The sequence below is a fragment of the Portunus trituberculatus genome, chromosome 33 (assembly GCF_017591435.1).
Source record: "Portunus trituberculatus isolate SZX2019 chromosome 33, ASM1759143v1, whole genome shotgun sequence".
Classification (NCBI taxonomy): domain Eukaryota; kingdom Metazoa; phylum Arthropoda; class Malacostraca; order Decapoda; family Portunidae; genus Portunus; species Portunus trituberculatus.
Window position 1 is genome coordinate 14,232,211 of NC_059287.1, and position 15,423 is coordinate 14,247,633.

A 15,423-nucleotide genomic window follows, 5' to 3' on the forward strand; every position below is an offset into this window, starting at 1 on the left:
AGAGAGAGAGAGAGAGAGAGAGAGAGAGAGAGAGAGAGAGAGAGAGAGAGAGAGAGGTCGTCAATTTGTAAGTATTGATGAAAATAATTAAAGGTATAACAAGATATAGATGGAAGGTATAGTTGTCGTTTTCTTTTTCCACGTGTTACTTCTCTCTCTCTCTCTCACCCCGACCAGTTTGCTCTTGGTGATGACAAACAAACCACCAACACTGAAGCCCGGGTAGGTTTCCATCACCGCAGCCAACACGTTCAGCTGGAAGGAGACGAGTAGTAGTAGTAGTAGTAGTAGTAGTAGTAGTAGTAGTAGTAGTAGTAGCTTGGCCATCTTACCCACCCCCACTTCTCTCTCTCTCTCTCTCTCTCTCTCTCTCTTTGTATATGAGAAGTTCCTTGCTATGATGTTCACCGTATAATAATCTACAGGCCCTAAGAAAGCTTCGGCTTAACGGGCCTGGCTTCGCAACACAGCATGTTAACTGCCCATTATGTACATGACTATAGAGCCAAATAAAATAAATAAATGTATCAGTATCTCTCTCTCTCTCTCTCTCTCTCTCTCTCTCTCTCTCTCTCTCTCTCTCTCTCTGACACACCTTTTCCGCCACCTCCGCATCACGAGTTTCCTTCATGCGCTGCCACAGAATCACCTCTCGCAGTCTGTCTCTCTGTAACAAACACAATTTTACTTCAAACTCAAGAAAAGAGTAGTAGTAGTAGTAGTAGTAGTAGTAGTAGTAGTAGTAGTAATAGTAGTAGTAAAATCTTTTCTCACCTCCCGCAAAACACAGTCCGGCGTGGTGAAGATGGAGACGAGAGTATTGCAGTGTAGAATAATGATAATAATCTTGTTGGCCAGTCTGATGGGGTTCACAGGGTGGTCGAAGTAGTGTGTGCAGAAGAACACATAAGAGATAATACACATGAGAGCGTTGGCGATGCAGAGAAAGAGAGGGAGATTGAAATAACTGTTCACGAGGCCTTGAAAGTGATGCAGTTCCCTGAGGTGGCAAGCTGCCGTGTGGATATCCCGCGGAGTGAGAGGCGGATTGAGCGACGGAGACATTGCTTTACTACCACTACCGCTATTAGTCCTCCCTCCACCGTCAGACTCCAACACATCGAGGTCGTTCACTGGGGAGTCCCGAAGTGCTGTTTCGATCAAGTCTGGTGAGCGCGGCAAGGTTTTGAGGACGTTGGCGTAACTGACAGACAAGATAGCGGCGATCACGTGAAATAACATGACCAGGACAGTGACAGTCAGGTGAAAGAAGAGCTGCGAGATGACAGTCTTCATTATCTGCGTGTAGATGATCCAGTTCTGGTGCGTGTCATTGCCGTTCGTCGAGGTTTCCTGAACGACGATAGTGACGATGATAACACTACAGCCAGCCATGATGAGATACACGAGCATGGTGAGCAGAGGATACAGAGGCATCTTTCCCTTCCCTACTGTGCGATGCTTGACAACAGTGGTGCCGAGGACATGTAGGAGCAAAGCCAGCTGGTCACCTCGCCACGCCAGCACCAGCAGGAGCACCGTGGAGAGCAGGAGAGTGATCAGGTGAACAGTTAGGGTGGTGATCGCAAACGTACTCTCCAGATCACCCAAATGGTCATACGCATCGACAGCTGAGAACGCGAAGTGAATGACGATTGTAGCCACACGAACAGCGACCAGCGAGACCACGAATACCCAAGACCAGACCACCAGAGAGCCACGCCGCCTCAAGCAACACGGGAGGCTTAGGGATTCCTCTTCTTCGCCTTCCTTGGGGTGCCAAGCGATGCCGCCGCGCCGTGTCTTGGCATCGTGGCAGGGCTGAGAGTGCCACACGAATGGTAGGAAACCTCGGAAACGAAACACCTTCAGGCAGAATTGTAATAGCGTGACGAGGTTGATTTTGGGGCAAGGACAAGCCATCTCTCTCTCTCTCTCTCTCTCTCTCTCTCTCTCTCTCTCTCTCTCTCTCTCTCTCTCTTATTGTCCTGTAGGAGGCGCCAGGTGAGGGAGAACAGGTGAGGAAAGGTGTGGGAAGTGGACTAACTGCCGATGAACAGGCTCGAGTCAGTCACTTGTCGCTGAGATCAATATTAAGTAGCGCCGCACCGTCACAATCATTAGAGGCCTTTCAAATATTCACTACCGATTGATCTTACGTACGAGTGATTGACGGGATGAAAATTGAAAGTGAACTCGAGTCAAGTCATAATTCTTAAACGGTTTGTCTGCCTTCATTTCCTGCTTCTAAAGGCCGCAAGGATGATTCATCTGGTTATGATGGGCGTGTTTTCCCGCTGATGAGAGAATGCTTGTCAATTCATCACTGTTGTCAAGAAAACCCCACTGGAAATACCGGTAGCTTTCACTGCGGCCTGTTACAGCTATCTCATCCAAGAAACAGGAAAGAAAGGAAAAAAAAATTAAAAAAATGAGAGAGAGAGAGAGAGAGAGAGAGAGAGAGAGAGAGAGAGAGAGAGAGAGAGAGAGAGAGAGACAGACAGAGAGAGAGAGAGAGTCTAATAACACCACTGCATACTTCACTAATTACTTAACCACATAAACACTATCACATCAATATTCCTTCACATCTCTACATCATGAGAACACTTCCACTTGTGAATCGCTAGTATTGGTAGGTCTCTGTGCTAACCTAACCTAACCTAACTTAACCTAACCTAATCTAACTCTTTACCAATTAACCCCTTCTGTACCATAACGCGTTTCCATATCTATTCTGGTTACTATTTGGTGATTTTATACAGCTTCAGAAACTCAAGGGGGGATTGAAATAGTGAAGACTGTGGCCATTAATCTTCTGACCTCCATGGACCCTTTCTCGTGTCAATAAAATGGTCTACTCGTACACAAATCTCAAAGTAAAAACGTGTCTCAGTATTGAATAGGTTAAGATGAATTTCCCAGTACAGTTTCCACTCACGTTAGTCTCCAAGCGACAACCGGAAAACCCCTTCAGTACTGGGACGCATATTTACTACAAGTTTTGGGTTTGTTTAGACGATATTATTGACATCAGGAAGGGTCTTTGGAGGTTAGAAGATAAATGGCCAGAGCCTTCACTATTTCAGTTCCACACACGAGTTTCTGAAGCTGTATGAAATCACCAAATAGTAAGTAGAATGAATAAAGAAGCACGTCATGGTACTGAAGGTGTTGAGACAGGATAAGGTGCCGACAAGACTTGTAGTGTTGATGTATCATGCAAGATTCGGTCTATGAAGCGAACGTAAGGACAGGATGTGAGAGGAGCCTAGTAACTCCACCTAGAAATAATATACTCTCACACCACATTCTGCTCACTCTTCCCCCACCCCCCACCAATCTCTCTCACCACGACTACTTTCCAAGGCCACGAAATGATCAGCGAGGTTTTCAAGAGTGTTTCTCCAGTTAGTAATGTAGAAATCTTGTCACTCTGCTTCCATAACCATAAAATCACCTAAAGAAAAAAAAACTTGTGTAAACTTGAAGCCTTTTGAAATAGTGGTGGTGAAGCAGAGAAGTATTTGAGATTACGACTGTGACCATTAATCTTCTAACCTCCATAGACCCTTCCTGATGTCAATAAAATGGTCTTATTGTACACATACCTCAAGGTAAATATGTGTCCCAGTATTGAAAGGGTTAAAACAATGACGAAGACTCGCACTGCTTCAGAATCAGCGAGTATAAATCCTACGTGTGCTGAAAAAAAATAATAAATAAGTGATAGGATAAAAGCATCAAGACTCGCATTGCTCCAGGAACGAGAACAAACCCTGAGTGTTAATACGAAAAAAAAAGGAGAGAAAAAAAAAGGATAGAAAATTACGTTAAAAGACGAAAGATCGAGAAAAAAGCTTAAAAAATAACGAAAAAAACACAGTGTTAGTTAAAGTTAGACAAAGGGGCCGCCGTGGTACAGTGGAACCATGCGTGCTTTGGGGTCCGAGGGGTCTCCAAGCGCACGGGTTCGAATCCTGTCCACGGTCCGAGTGTAGGTTGGGCTTCCTCACTCAAGGCAACGGTTTCCTAGCGGGTGGGCTTTGAGATAGGAGGTACCCCAAAAAGTATCCCCTTTAGCCCATAAATTCCCATGAAAAACCCACATGGTATAAAAGAAAAAAAAAAAGAGAGACAGGATAAAAATGAAAATTGAATGACAGACCAAATTGCGGCACATATAACGAGAACATTCCTACAATTCCTGCGTGTTGTCAAGATAAAAATAACCATCGCGTGTGTGAAGGACGGGGAAGTACGCTCAGCTGCATTACTCACAGACCACTTCCCCCTGCTGAACCTCCAAGCGTCGTACAATACGTCGGGAATACAAAGCTTTCCTCACACTTCCTGTCACAGTTTCATACTCCGGAAATAGTTACGCTACTCACTAAACGCCGTATTTATCAACTAAGCAAGCAAGAAGACGTCCCACGCTGCCACAAGGTAAAGTCCCTTCCTCTCTTACCAAGATAGGAGCGGAAGGCAGCACAGGTGGCAACGCAAGTGACAGGCGGGGGGAACTCCCAGCATTAACTGATTCTGGGCTCCTGTTCCGAAATGTTTCCGCGCCACACGCCTGCTGCTTTCAACATGTCCGTATTGTAGTGACACGGGTTTCCAAGGGTATTTTTTTGGTTCCAGTGAGAGATTAAATAGATTTCTTCATTATTAACAGGAAAAACACTTATGAACACTTGGCTAATTATCTCCTTTATCCCTTCAATACTGGGACAGATTTTTACCTTGAGATTTGTGTACGATTAGACCATTTTATTCACATTAGGAAGCATTTATGGAGGTCAGGAGATTGCTGGCCAGAATCTTCACTACTATAATCCCCCCACATGAGTTTCCGAATCTGTATAAAATCACCAAATAGTAAGCAGAATGAATATGGAAACGCGTCAAGATACTCAAGGGTTCTGGTGATACGATACAACACACCGTCAGGGATTTTTTCAGACAGTAGCCGCAGGATGAGTGAAGTTTGCCCCCAAAGATGGTATATAGTGATAGACAGGACTATGAAATTTTCAAAGCAATGTTTAGAAGCAAGAAATAGGGCAAATAGGATCCTGGGTTTTATAAATAGAAATGTTAGTTATAAAAGTAAGGAAGTGGTGCGTAGCTTATATAATTCCTATGTTAGGCCCCATTTAGAGTATTGCATACAGGCCTGGTCACCCCACTATAGGCAGGATATCAACATGTTAGAAGCAGTTCAGAGAAGAGCAACTAGGATGATACCAGCATTAAAGCGCCTGGAGTATAGAGATAGATTAAAGGAATTAAACATGTTTTCATTTGAGAGGAGATGTATAAGAGGGATATGATAGAGTTATTTAAAATGTTCTCAGATACAAACTACATAGATGTGAGATCTTTCTTTACCTTAGAGGAGGGAAGTAGGACTAGAAATCATGGCAGGAAAATTAGAAAGCAAGGCTGCAGGTTAGATATAAGAAAATATTTCTTTAGTCATAGGGTGGTAGACTTCTGGAATGCATTGCCAGAGAGGGTTGTAAATAGCACTAGTTTGACAATGTTTAAAAACAGATTAGATAAGAACTTAAATTTATTAGATTTATAATTATGTATAGCGCTGCATGATAGTTTTTATAAGAAATTTACCATAGTTAAACAAGACATGATCCCCATGTATGTGGATCTCAGATTGTAGAAGAATTCACTGCAGGACTTAGCCCTGTTAATGGGCCAAATATTTAGAATTAGTATATAATGTATTGTGTACTTGTAAGTGTATCTTTAAGTACTGATGACGAGGTCGCTGTGCGACTGATGCAGGATAACCTAGATGGGCCCTGGTGGCCCTTTGTTATCCTATTATTTATGTTATGTTATGTTATATGTTATATACTTGTGCTCCTTGTTTTTATTATGGAAGCTTTATTAAACAGTGTAAAAATAGCGACATTAGGAATATAGTGGCTTTGGTGTCTTTGATAGGAATTATTCTACTACTTAGGATGAAAAACATACTAAAAAGCGCAGGTACATGTGACAGATACACAAATAAACTCTCTCTCTCTCTCTCTCTCTCTCTCTCTCTCTCTCTCTCTCTCTCTCTCTCTCTCTCTAGTTCCTTATTTTTACCACATTCTTATTGCTACTACATAAATCACAAGTTCTTATCTCTACATTTCACAGGTACAGTAATTAGGAACAGTTTTAGCGGCGAAGTTCAGTAAAGGTAGAACATGCAGGCAGATTCTTCAGTCCGCGGCATAGCAAAGCACTCACGACCCATGACACGCAACACAACCACCATCGCCTCACAGTGCAATGAACATGATATAGTTAGATACAATTTTAACCCCCTCAGTACCGAGACGCATTTTTATCTTAATTATTTGAGTATGATTAGATGATTTTATTGACATTAGTAAGGGTCTATGGAGGTCAAAAGATTAATGGGTAGTTTTTACTATTCTAATCCCAAAATATGTTTCTGAATAGTAACTAGAATGAATATTTAAATGCGTCTTGGTACTGACGAGATTAAGGACCCTATTCTGAAACACCTCGCCGCACCTCCACTGTATACATTCCAAAGGCTCTACTTCAAGTTACAATGTTTTTAAATAGTGTCTTTCTGGTTGCAGTGACAGATAAGCACGTTTTCTATGTTATTAAGAGAAGACACTTGAATTCTTGGCTAATTATTTATGTGGCCTTTCGAAAATAGTCGCGGTGAGAGGGCGAAGCGTTTCAGAATACGGACATAAATCTGACAAGGAAAAAGTTGAATTGCTCAAAGCCAAAATAGGAATTACTTGCTGGCTTCCTTATCGTTGTCTTCCGGCTCATTTGGTTTCTTCTCCACTTCATCTTGGATCTGGTTCTTGGCACTCTCCTCTATAGCACTTGGCACTTCCGCTTTTTCCTCTGCCTGTTGTTGTTGTTGTTGTTGTTGCTGCTGCTGTTGCTGCTGTTGTTGTTGTTGTTGTTGTTGTTGTTGTTGTTGTTGTTGTTGTTGTTGCAGTTGCCGTTGTTGTTGTTGTGGCGGTGTTTTCTGCTGGTGGTGTTGGCGGTAGTGCGAGTCTGCCTCCCCGTGCTGCTCTGGTTGTCCGTCCCCTTGATCCTGTTCGTCCTGCTGCATCTGCTCTTCCTCGGGGTGTTGTGGCGGCGCAGGTTGAGTCTCGGGGTCTAGAAGTGATGAGGATGGTGACATTAGTACTTTATCAGTGCTGCAGCATCCACTAGCGTCATCATGTTAATAGCAAGTGTTAATTGTTTCTCTGTCACTCTTTGACATAGGTTCAGGTCTTGCTGACGTCAGTGAGTCGTGGTGGCGTGTCAGGTGGCGGGCAGTGGTGTGTCAAGTGTCAGTGTCGCGGGTACAGGCACAGGTTCAGGTACAAGTGAGGGAGGCGTGGTGTCCTCCAGCTCAATACAGACCTGGGCGATGGCCGGCTGGCCCCAGGTTGGCGCGGTTCCGCAGCTGTGCCTCCAGGTCCTGCACTGAGCGCTGGCGTTGACTCTTCTCCATCTCGAGGTCCTCCACCTGCTGGATGAGGGACTCCAACAAGGCGTACTGCTCCTGCTCTTTCTTTTTTCCCCTGTCGCGGAGTTCCTTCTGCTTCACGGCCCGCAACCTCTTCTTCTCGTCCTCCGGGTCAGGCAGTGGCCCTTTCTTCTCGTGAAGCTTGATCTTTTTCTGCACGCGGTCACGAGACTGCATGGGGAGAGGGAGGGTGCTGCCTCTCCCCACTGGTGCTGCTGCTGCTGCTGGAGCCGCTGCTAGTGGTAGTGCTGCTGCTTCTGGTACTGGTGCTGCTAGTGGTACAACAAGGGCGGGGTCCTGCAGGGGTGGCTGTAAGGCAGAGGCGCCACTTGTCGGGCGGTAAGAGGAGCTGGCATCATTGTAGGACAGCATTTCCAGGGCTGTTTTCAAGACGTCGGAGTCCATTTCAGTAATGTCTAACACGTCTGACACGGAGCCGTGGATGTTCCGCTCTGCTGCCCCCAGCAAACTGTGCTGAGCCGGGGCAGCCTGAGTGAGGGAGGGCACCCCGAAGTCTGGCACGGCTAGGGCAGGAGTTCCGCTGCAGAGGCCCATTTGAGGCAGGACCTGCTGGCCTGAGGGATCATCGCCGTGGTAGGTGTAGGCATCTTCTGCGGCTGGCACGTTGTAAGGGTACTGGTGGGTGAGGGCAGCGGACTCGTCTTCATGGGCTAAGTACGCCAGGCCAGGCACGGGGACCGGGACTGCTGGGTCTCCTTGAGGCGGGAACAGCTGATCGAACACTGACCCGCCGCTGGCCGAGTCATCATAGGACATGTGAGGGAACAGCTGCTGGGACACTGAAGGTTCTCCTTGCGGCGCGTACTGCTGATGGGGAGCTGGGACAGTACCAGACAACTCCCCGCTATAGGACATGGGTTGGAACAGGTCTTGGGAGGCTGGCGGGGCACCACCCGCTGCCTGCCCCGGGAATGGAGTCTGAGAGTACGCATGGTGGGGCGCCGCCAAGTCACTCGCACCCTGCCCTTGAAGCATAGGGTAAGAGTACTGCTGGTGGAGGAGCAGACCGCCTTCTTGCAACTCTCCTGGAAGCATCTGGGTATCTGAGTACTGCTGGAAATACTCAGGATTCAAATCACTGTCCTCAGCCGACCCTGGTGTCAGCAGAGCGGGTGTGCGTGAGGCACTCCCGTCCTTGGCGGTGCGTCGCTTGTTGTGTGACATGGCGGGGAGTGTGAGGAGTCACTGGTGCTGAGACACGAGAGATCCTGTCTTATATACTGTGTGGGAACTGAGGATGTCACACACACACACACACACACACACACACACACACACACACACACACACACACACACACACACACACACACACACACACACACACACACACACACACACACACCATATTTTAATCTTTTGAAAAGTTATTTATCTAACCGCAAACAAACAGTTTTTGTAATAATATTTTTTTTAGTACAAATTTATTAAAGAGGGCTCAATACTAGGTCCAATTATATTCTTAACCTATGTTAATGATATGATAAATTCTAGTTATAATGCTCAGTTTACTATGTACGCTGATGACACTTGTTTTACAATCACTGATTCTGACCTCCATGTTCTTCACTCAAAATTATCCCAAGAGTTAAATAATGTCAATAATTGGATTAAAGCCAACAAATTGAAATTAAATATTGAAAAGACACATGTTGTGCCATTTCAGAACAGGGCTTTGATTAATGATTCAGCGCCAGTAAAACTAAGTCATCACATTATTAATCGTGTTAAAACTACTAAATTTTTATGAGTTACAGTTGATGATCATCTAAATTGGAGGGAACATATTGCTAATGTGTCTGTAACTTGATCAAAACTCACCGGAATATTGTATCGTGTTAAAGATAAATTAACTGTAAAGTCAATGTTAACTCTTTACTAAACACTGTGTTATTCTAGATTAATGTACTGTATTTCTATTTGGGGTTGTTCATGGCCATCTATCCTAGATGTATTACTCAAAAACCAGAAATTTATTTTAAGAATGATATTCTACAAGCAAAAGCATGACTCGACGGAGGAAATATTTTCCAATTTAAAACTACTTAAGTTAAGCTACATTCATAAATTCTTCCTTTTACTCGATATTTTTAAATCATTAAAAATTAATGTTGACATTTTTTCTATTTAAGAACATTCTCGTGCCACTCGTAATAACCAGATAAATATTGTTTGTCCTCCTTTTATAACTACCCTCTTTCGAAATTCTATCATGTATCTTGGTCCTGAAGTTTGGAACACACTTCCTCTTTCAATAAAATGTGAATATAACACATTGTCAGTCAATAGCTTCAAATTTAGAGTAAAAAAGCATCTTCATCTTCTTCAATCGCTGCAGTAATTTTGCAAAAACTTTTTCATGTATGTACACAACAGAATTATTTGTATTATTGATTTATGATGCGTACAACATTGTTTCCTGATTAAATGGCACTTTCTTACTTTTTTCATATTGCTGGGTTTACGAATTTTTCGGTTAGTGATGCTATTCTTTTTCTTTTTTTCTGTTTTCAAGAATGTATTGTCATTATTTTGGACTGAGTGAAATGAATCCTGTACAATGTCCACAGGTCTGCATAATGAGATTTATCTCTACAGACCTTTTCACGAATGTACTTTATTATTCTATATATATGTATGTATTGTTTTGGAATAAATTTGTTGAACTTAAACTTGAACACACACACACACACACACACACACACACACACACACACACACACACACACACACACACACACACACACACACACACACACATACAGGAACATAAGAACATAAGAAAAGAGAGAACCTGCAAGAGCCTGTGTTGTGAGGCCTACATGTGGCAGTCCTTGTATGGGAAAAGCCACCTCATTCCATCTATCATCCCCATCCATAAATTTATCTAATCTTCTTTTAAAGTTCCCTATTGACTCAACACTGACTACGTGACCACTGAGTCCGTGCCACTCATCAACCACTCTTTTTGGAAACCAGTTTCTTCCCATTTCCCTCCTAAACATGAATTTTTCAAGCTTAAACTCATTATTTCTGGTTCTGTCCCCGCTAATGATCTTAAGAACTTCGATCATGTTCGATTTATTATAATCCCTATACCACTTAAATATTTGTGTCAGGTTCCCTCTTAACCTAAGTCTCTCTAAGGAATGCACACACACACACACACACACACACACACACACACACACACACACACACACACACACACACACACACACACACCACTTGACAAAAAAAAGTACCATTTACGTACGTCCTCACCAGATCATCGCTGGAAATAAGCTCTGACCTACAGACAAGGAAAAAACCGAAAAAAAAGGAAATTAAATAAACAATAACTCTAAAAGAAAAGAAAAAAAAAAAACTCTACACAAACACTTCTCGTTCGTTTTCTTTACTAAAAAAACTTCAGTAAGAATAATCCCTTGAAGAACCCAAGTCCTGAAGTACAAACACACACACACACACACACACACACACACACACACACACACACACACACACACACACACACACACACACACACACACACACACACACACACACACACACACACACACACACAGAAAGATACACTACTTGAAGAAGACGCGTAAGGTGAATAAGCGTGAGTCAGTGAGTCACGCTTGAAGGAGAGTGACAAAAGTGATATGACGGAGTGTATCTTGCCTCATCAGGGACGCCAAGTAGACACGGCAGAGGCAATTTAAGTGTACCAAGGTGAAGTACAACGTGTCTTTATTGAAAGCGACTATATGATTGCTGGCCAATGTTTTTTTTTTCATATCTGGTTAATTAGATTTGCCATTTATTCATTATTTCTTAGATACCTGGTTAATTAGTCGCTTTGTGGTGAATACAGGTAGAAAATTTCACACCTGTCTTCTAATTATCATCTTTACATCTTATAAGAACGATTTGCTATGATTACTATTGTTTTTTTCAGACACCTGGTTAATTGATTTAGCTATTTATTCATTATTTCTTAGATACCTGGTTAATTAGTCGCTTTGTGGTCAGTACAGGTAGATTATCTTGCACCTGTCTTCTAATCTTCATCTTTACATCCTATAGGAACGTTTTACTCTGGGGATTACTGTTATTTATTCATTATTTCTTAGATACCTGGTTAATTAGTCGCTTTGTGGTCAATACAGCTAGAAAATGTCACACCTATCTTCTAAATATCATCTTAAAACCCTATAGGAACGATTTACTATGATTAGTTTTTTTATACCTGGTTAATTAGTTATATTATACAGGTAGAACACTTCACACCTGTCTTCTAATTGTCATCTTCGTACGTAAAAAAATAAAGAAAACTTGCAATGAACCACCAAATCTACAGGCAATTGATCGTGCGTACGTGTCACTTCCTTATAGTAACCCTGGGGCATTCTCCTCATCAGAAATTTAAGTGCAAATTCTAAACAAGCTCCACTAAATGCTCGGTGACATCTATTGGTGAGAGTTAAGGCTTCCAACATTCCCTTCCCAACTTACACACAGCGCCGGGGGTGATAACGAATATAATGATAAAGAAAATCACTTAACAACAATATATTTTTTCTCAAGGTGAATGTTAACCTGTTGTAATTTTCAGGTAAAGAAAAAATATAGTACCAGAAATCACTCTACTTTTTTTTTCTTTTTTTTTTTATCAAGGTGGAAATGACTGACTACTGCATTCTTCAAAGTAAAATGATAACTCTACTCTAGTTTTTTTAATTTCTTTTTAAGGTGACAGACGGCCAACCAAGGGCAAAAGAAAAAAAAAAACATAAATAAATAAATAAATAAATAAAAAGACCCACTTGAGTGCTGGTTCTGTAGAAGGAAGAAAAGCGTTAGCTATATCAGTGATCCTCCAGGTGTCAAAATTAACCTCTCCAGTACTAGGACTTATTTTTGCCATGACTTTTGGGTATGACTGAACCATTTTATTGACATTACGAAAAGTCTATGGAGGTCAGAAGATTTATGGCCACAATCTATACTATTTTGATCCCCACATAAGTTTTTGAAGCTGTATAAAATCACCATCACACAATAAATATGAAAACGTGTCCTGATATAGAGGCTGAGGGTTTTCACAGTGGAGAGGAACGACTGCTGTATTCTGAAGGCAAAACGAAAAATACTACAACAAATCTCCTGTAGCTGCCTGAGCCACTGCTGTACTTTTATAAGCAAGGGAAACAAAGTATTCTTCTCTACTCCTATGACTATAAATGCTTAACCCCTTCAGTACCATGACGCGTTTTCATATTCATTCTGGTGACTATTTGGTGATTTTACACAGCTTCAGAAACCCATTAAAGTAGTGGAGACTGTGGCCATTAGTCTTCTGACCTCCATGCACCCTTCCTAATGTTAATAAAATGGTCTAATCGCACACAAATCTCAAAGTAAATATGTGTCCCAGTACTGAAGGGGTTAAAATAGGGAAGATTGTGGCCATTAATCTTCTGACCTCCATGCACCCTTCCTAATGTTAATCAAATGGTCTAATCGTACACAAATCTCAAAGCAAAAATGTGTCCCAGTACTAAAGGGGTTAATAACTGACCAAAGCACACTGACAACGCAAGTAAAGGGAGCAGGGGATAAGAATGCATCCCAAACCCAACACACGCTATGAAATGGGTGAACGCGCGGTGGTTGGACACGCTTTTACTAATTCAACTCTACTACTCTACTAAAGGGCAATCAAAGAAAAGAGATACTGTACTTTATACTTATTGATTACTTGTAAACCTAAACTTATTATGGTTTTTGACTGGAAGGGAATACAGCCACAAAAAAAAAGAAAGTAAGCAAGGGAAGATCGAGAGGTGTGGAAAGTAGGGGATTTTTTGAAGTAGGAAATGAATCACTCTTGTCCTTTACACTGTTTGCTCTATTGCTTTCTCCCTCTGTCTGTTTGCTGTCTAATCTGTCTCTGTCTCTTCTCTTCGGCCAAGGTGAATGACAGGAGGTAGCGTATTGAATGACGATTTGTTTCAGTGACAGAGTAACATCATTGATTGGTTTTGGTTACAAATGTAAAGTGTTATTTACCTGTATTATTTATCTGTATTTAGTATTGACTATAATGATTGTCCTACGTTGGGCCAGTAAATTCTCCCACTCAATGGCAGGAGGGCAAGAATAGAATGTGGAGTTAAATCTCTCAGTATAAGGAACTTCAGTAATATCGCTAGCAGTTATGAGCCCCTTCAGTACTGGAACGTATTTTTTACCTTGAGTTTTGGGTGTGATCAGACGATTTTATTTACATTAGGAAGAGTTTATGGAGGTCAGAAGATTAATAGCCAGAGTCTTCACTATTATAATCCACACATGAGTTTCTGCTTCTGTATAAAATCACCAAATAGTAAGCGGAATAAATGTGGAAACGCGTCATGGTATTGAAGAGGGAAATTCTTTGGGCAGGAAAAGGAAAAGGATATGGAGTTTAATTAATCTATCAATATTAGGACCTTGAGTAACATCATTAGCAGTTATTAAATCTGTAATGCAGGAAATGTACTCGTATGTGGAATGTTCTCTTACTTCTCCTCTTTTCTATATCCTTCCTTGTTTTTTTTTTTTTTTTTATCTTGTGACCATATTCTTTTCAAATCAAAATTCATAACAAGTAAAGCTCTACACTAATCAATAAGAGAAGTACAATTATCCCTTTTATTTAACTCCCTTTTATAACTAATTAACTTACATTCTCACATTAATACACGAACATACTAACACACGCAACAATTAACAGTATTTAGAAACGCTTTCCTCTCACCGCGACCACTCTCAAAGACTAAAGAGACGATTAGCCGAGTTCTAAAGAGTGTTTGTCCTGTTGATAATGCAGAAAACTTGTTAACATGTCAATAGAATCACAGAAACGGTCTTAAAAACCAGTGTCACTTCAAATAGAGCCTTTGAAAAGAGTGTTTGTCCTGTTGATAATGCAGAAAACTTGTTAACATGTCACTAGAATTACAGAAACATCCTTAAAAACCAGTGTCACTTCAACTAGAGGCTTCGAAAAGTGTGTTTGTCCTACTGAAAATGCAGAAAACTTATGTCACTACAATCACAGAAACATCCTTAAAAACCAGTGTCACTTCAACTAGAGCCCTATGAAAATAGTGAAGGTGCTGTGAGGCGCGGAAGTGTTTCAGAATATAAGCTTGGAAGGAATGAAATCAGTGTAAGCAGCAACAAAAAAGGGGGAAAAGGATAATTTAAAAGAGTATATTCAGCAATTATCAGCCAGTAATGCTTGGAGGCGCCTGGAGAGCAAGAAAAAGACTTCCCACCCTACCAATTAGCAAAGACTTGACAAATAACTAGTAAAAAAAGTGTTACATGATAAAAAGGAAGGAGAAAGTCTTAGAATGTTAAGCACTGAGGGAATAACATTAGTAATAGCAAGGAAATTATTTAAGTGATAAGAGAAACGATTGGATGAAGTACGAGGAAAAAAATATCACATAAAGGGTTACTAATGAATTCAAAAGGCATGACAAATAGCAGGAAAATAACGACAAAGGAATTAATGAACGCGTATATCTCTTCCTTTTCCTTTTCTCCACACACACACACACACACACACACACACACACACACACACACACACACACACACACACACACACACACACACACTTGCCTTTTTCTCATCTTCATCTCCGTTTTCCCAACCATCAATCAGCCAGACACGCATTCTTTCTCGATTCCTTCCCTGTGTGAACCTACTAGTGATTCAGCACCACCTTAAGACTTCCCCGCAATCATCCTGGCTATGACAAGTTCAAATAGCGGGGTTTTCATGCATTCTTTCCTTATCTTTCTCCGTCACGCCTTTTCCCCCCCA

The 15,423-nt window shown here is 41.7% G+C and overlaps 2 protein-coding genes across 4 annotated transcripts in view; both read right to left on the reverse strand.

The window, feature by feature from the left end:
- Positions 1-15,423, reverse strand: part of LOC123512389 — a 52,498-nt gene that overhangs the window by 152 nt on the left and 36,923 nt on the right. For 2 of the 3 annotated variants that reach the window (XR_006677082.1, XR_006677081.1), the window contains 2 exons: positions 596-667; positions 169-255 (listed from right to left, as the gene is read on the reverse strand). Coding sequence is in view for 1 of the 3 variants with exons in the window: in XM_045268775.1 (XP_045124710.1) it covers positions 169-255; positions 596-667; positions 775-1,923 (1,308 nt within the window). In the remaining 2 variants the exon portion in view is untranslated. Of the gene's footprint in view, positions 1-168; positions 256-595; positions 668-774; positions 1,941-15,423 lie in introns of those variants that run through there. The other variant, XM_045268775.1, reaches the window with a different exon arrangement.
- Positions 6,511-8,781, reverse strand: LOC123512388 (mastermind-like domain-containing protein 1). Its single transcript, XM_045268774.1, has 2 exons — positions 7,426-8,781; positions 6,511-7,173 (listed from the first exon to the last, which is right to left on the reverse strand). The coding sequence occupies exons 1-2, from the start codon at positions 8,714-8,716 to the stop codon at positions 6,797-6,799; spliced, it is 1,668 nt and encodes a 555-aa protein (XP_045124709.1). The 5' UTR covers positions 8,717-8,781; the 3' UTR covers positions 6,511-6,796.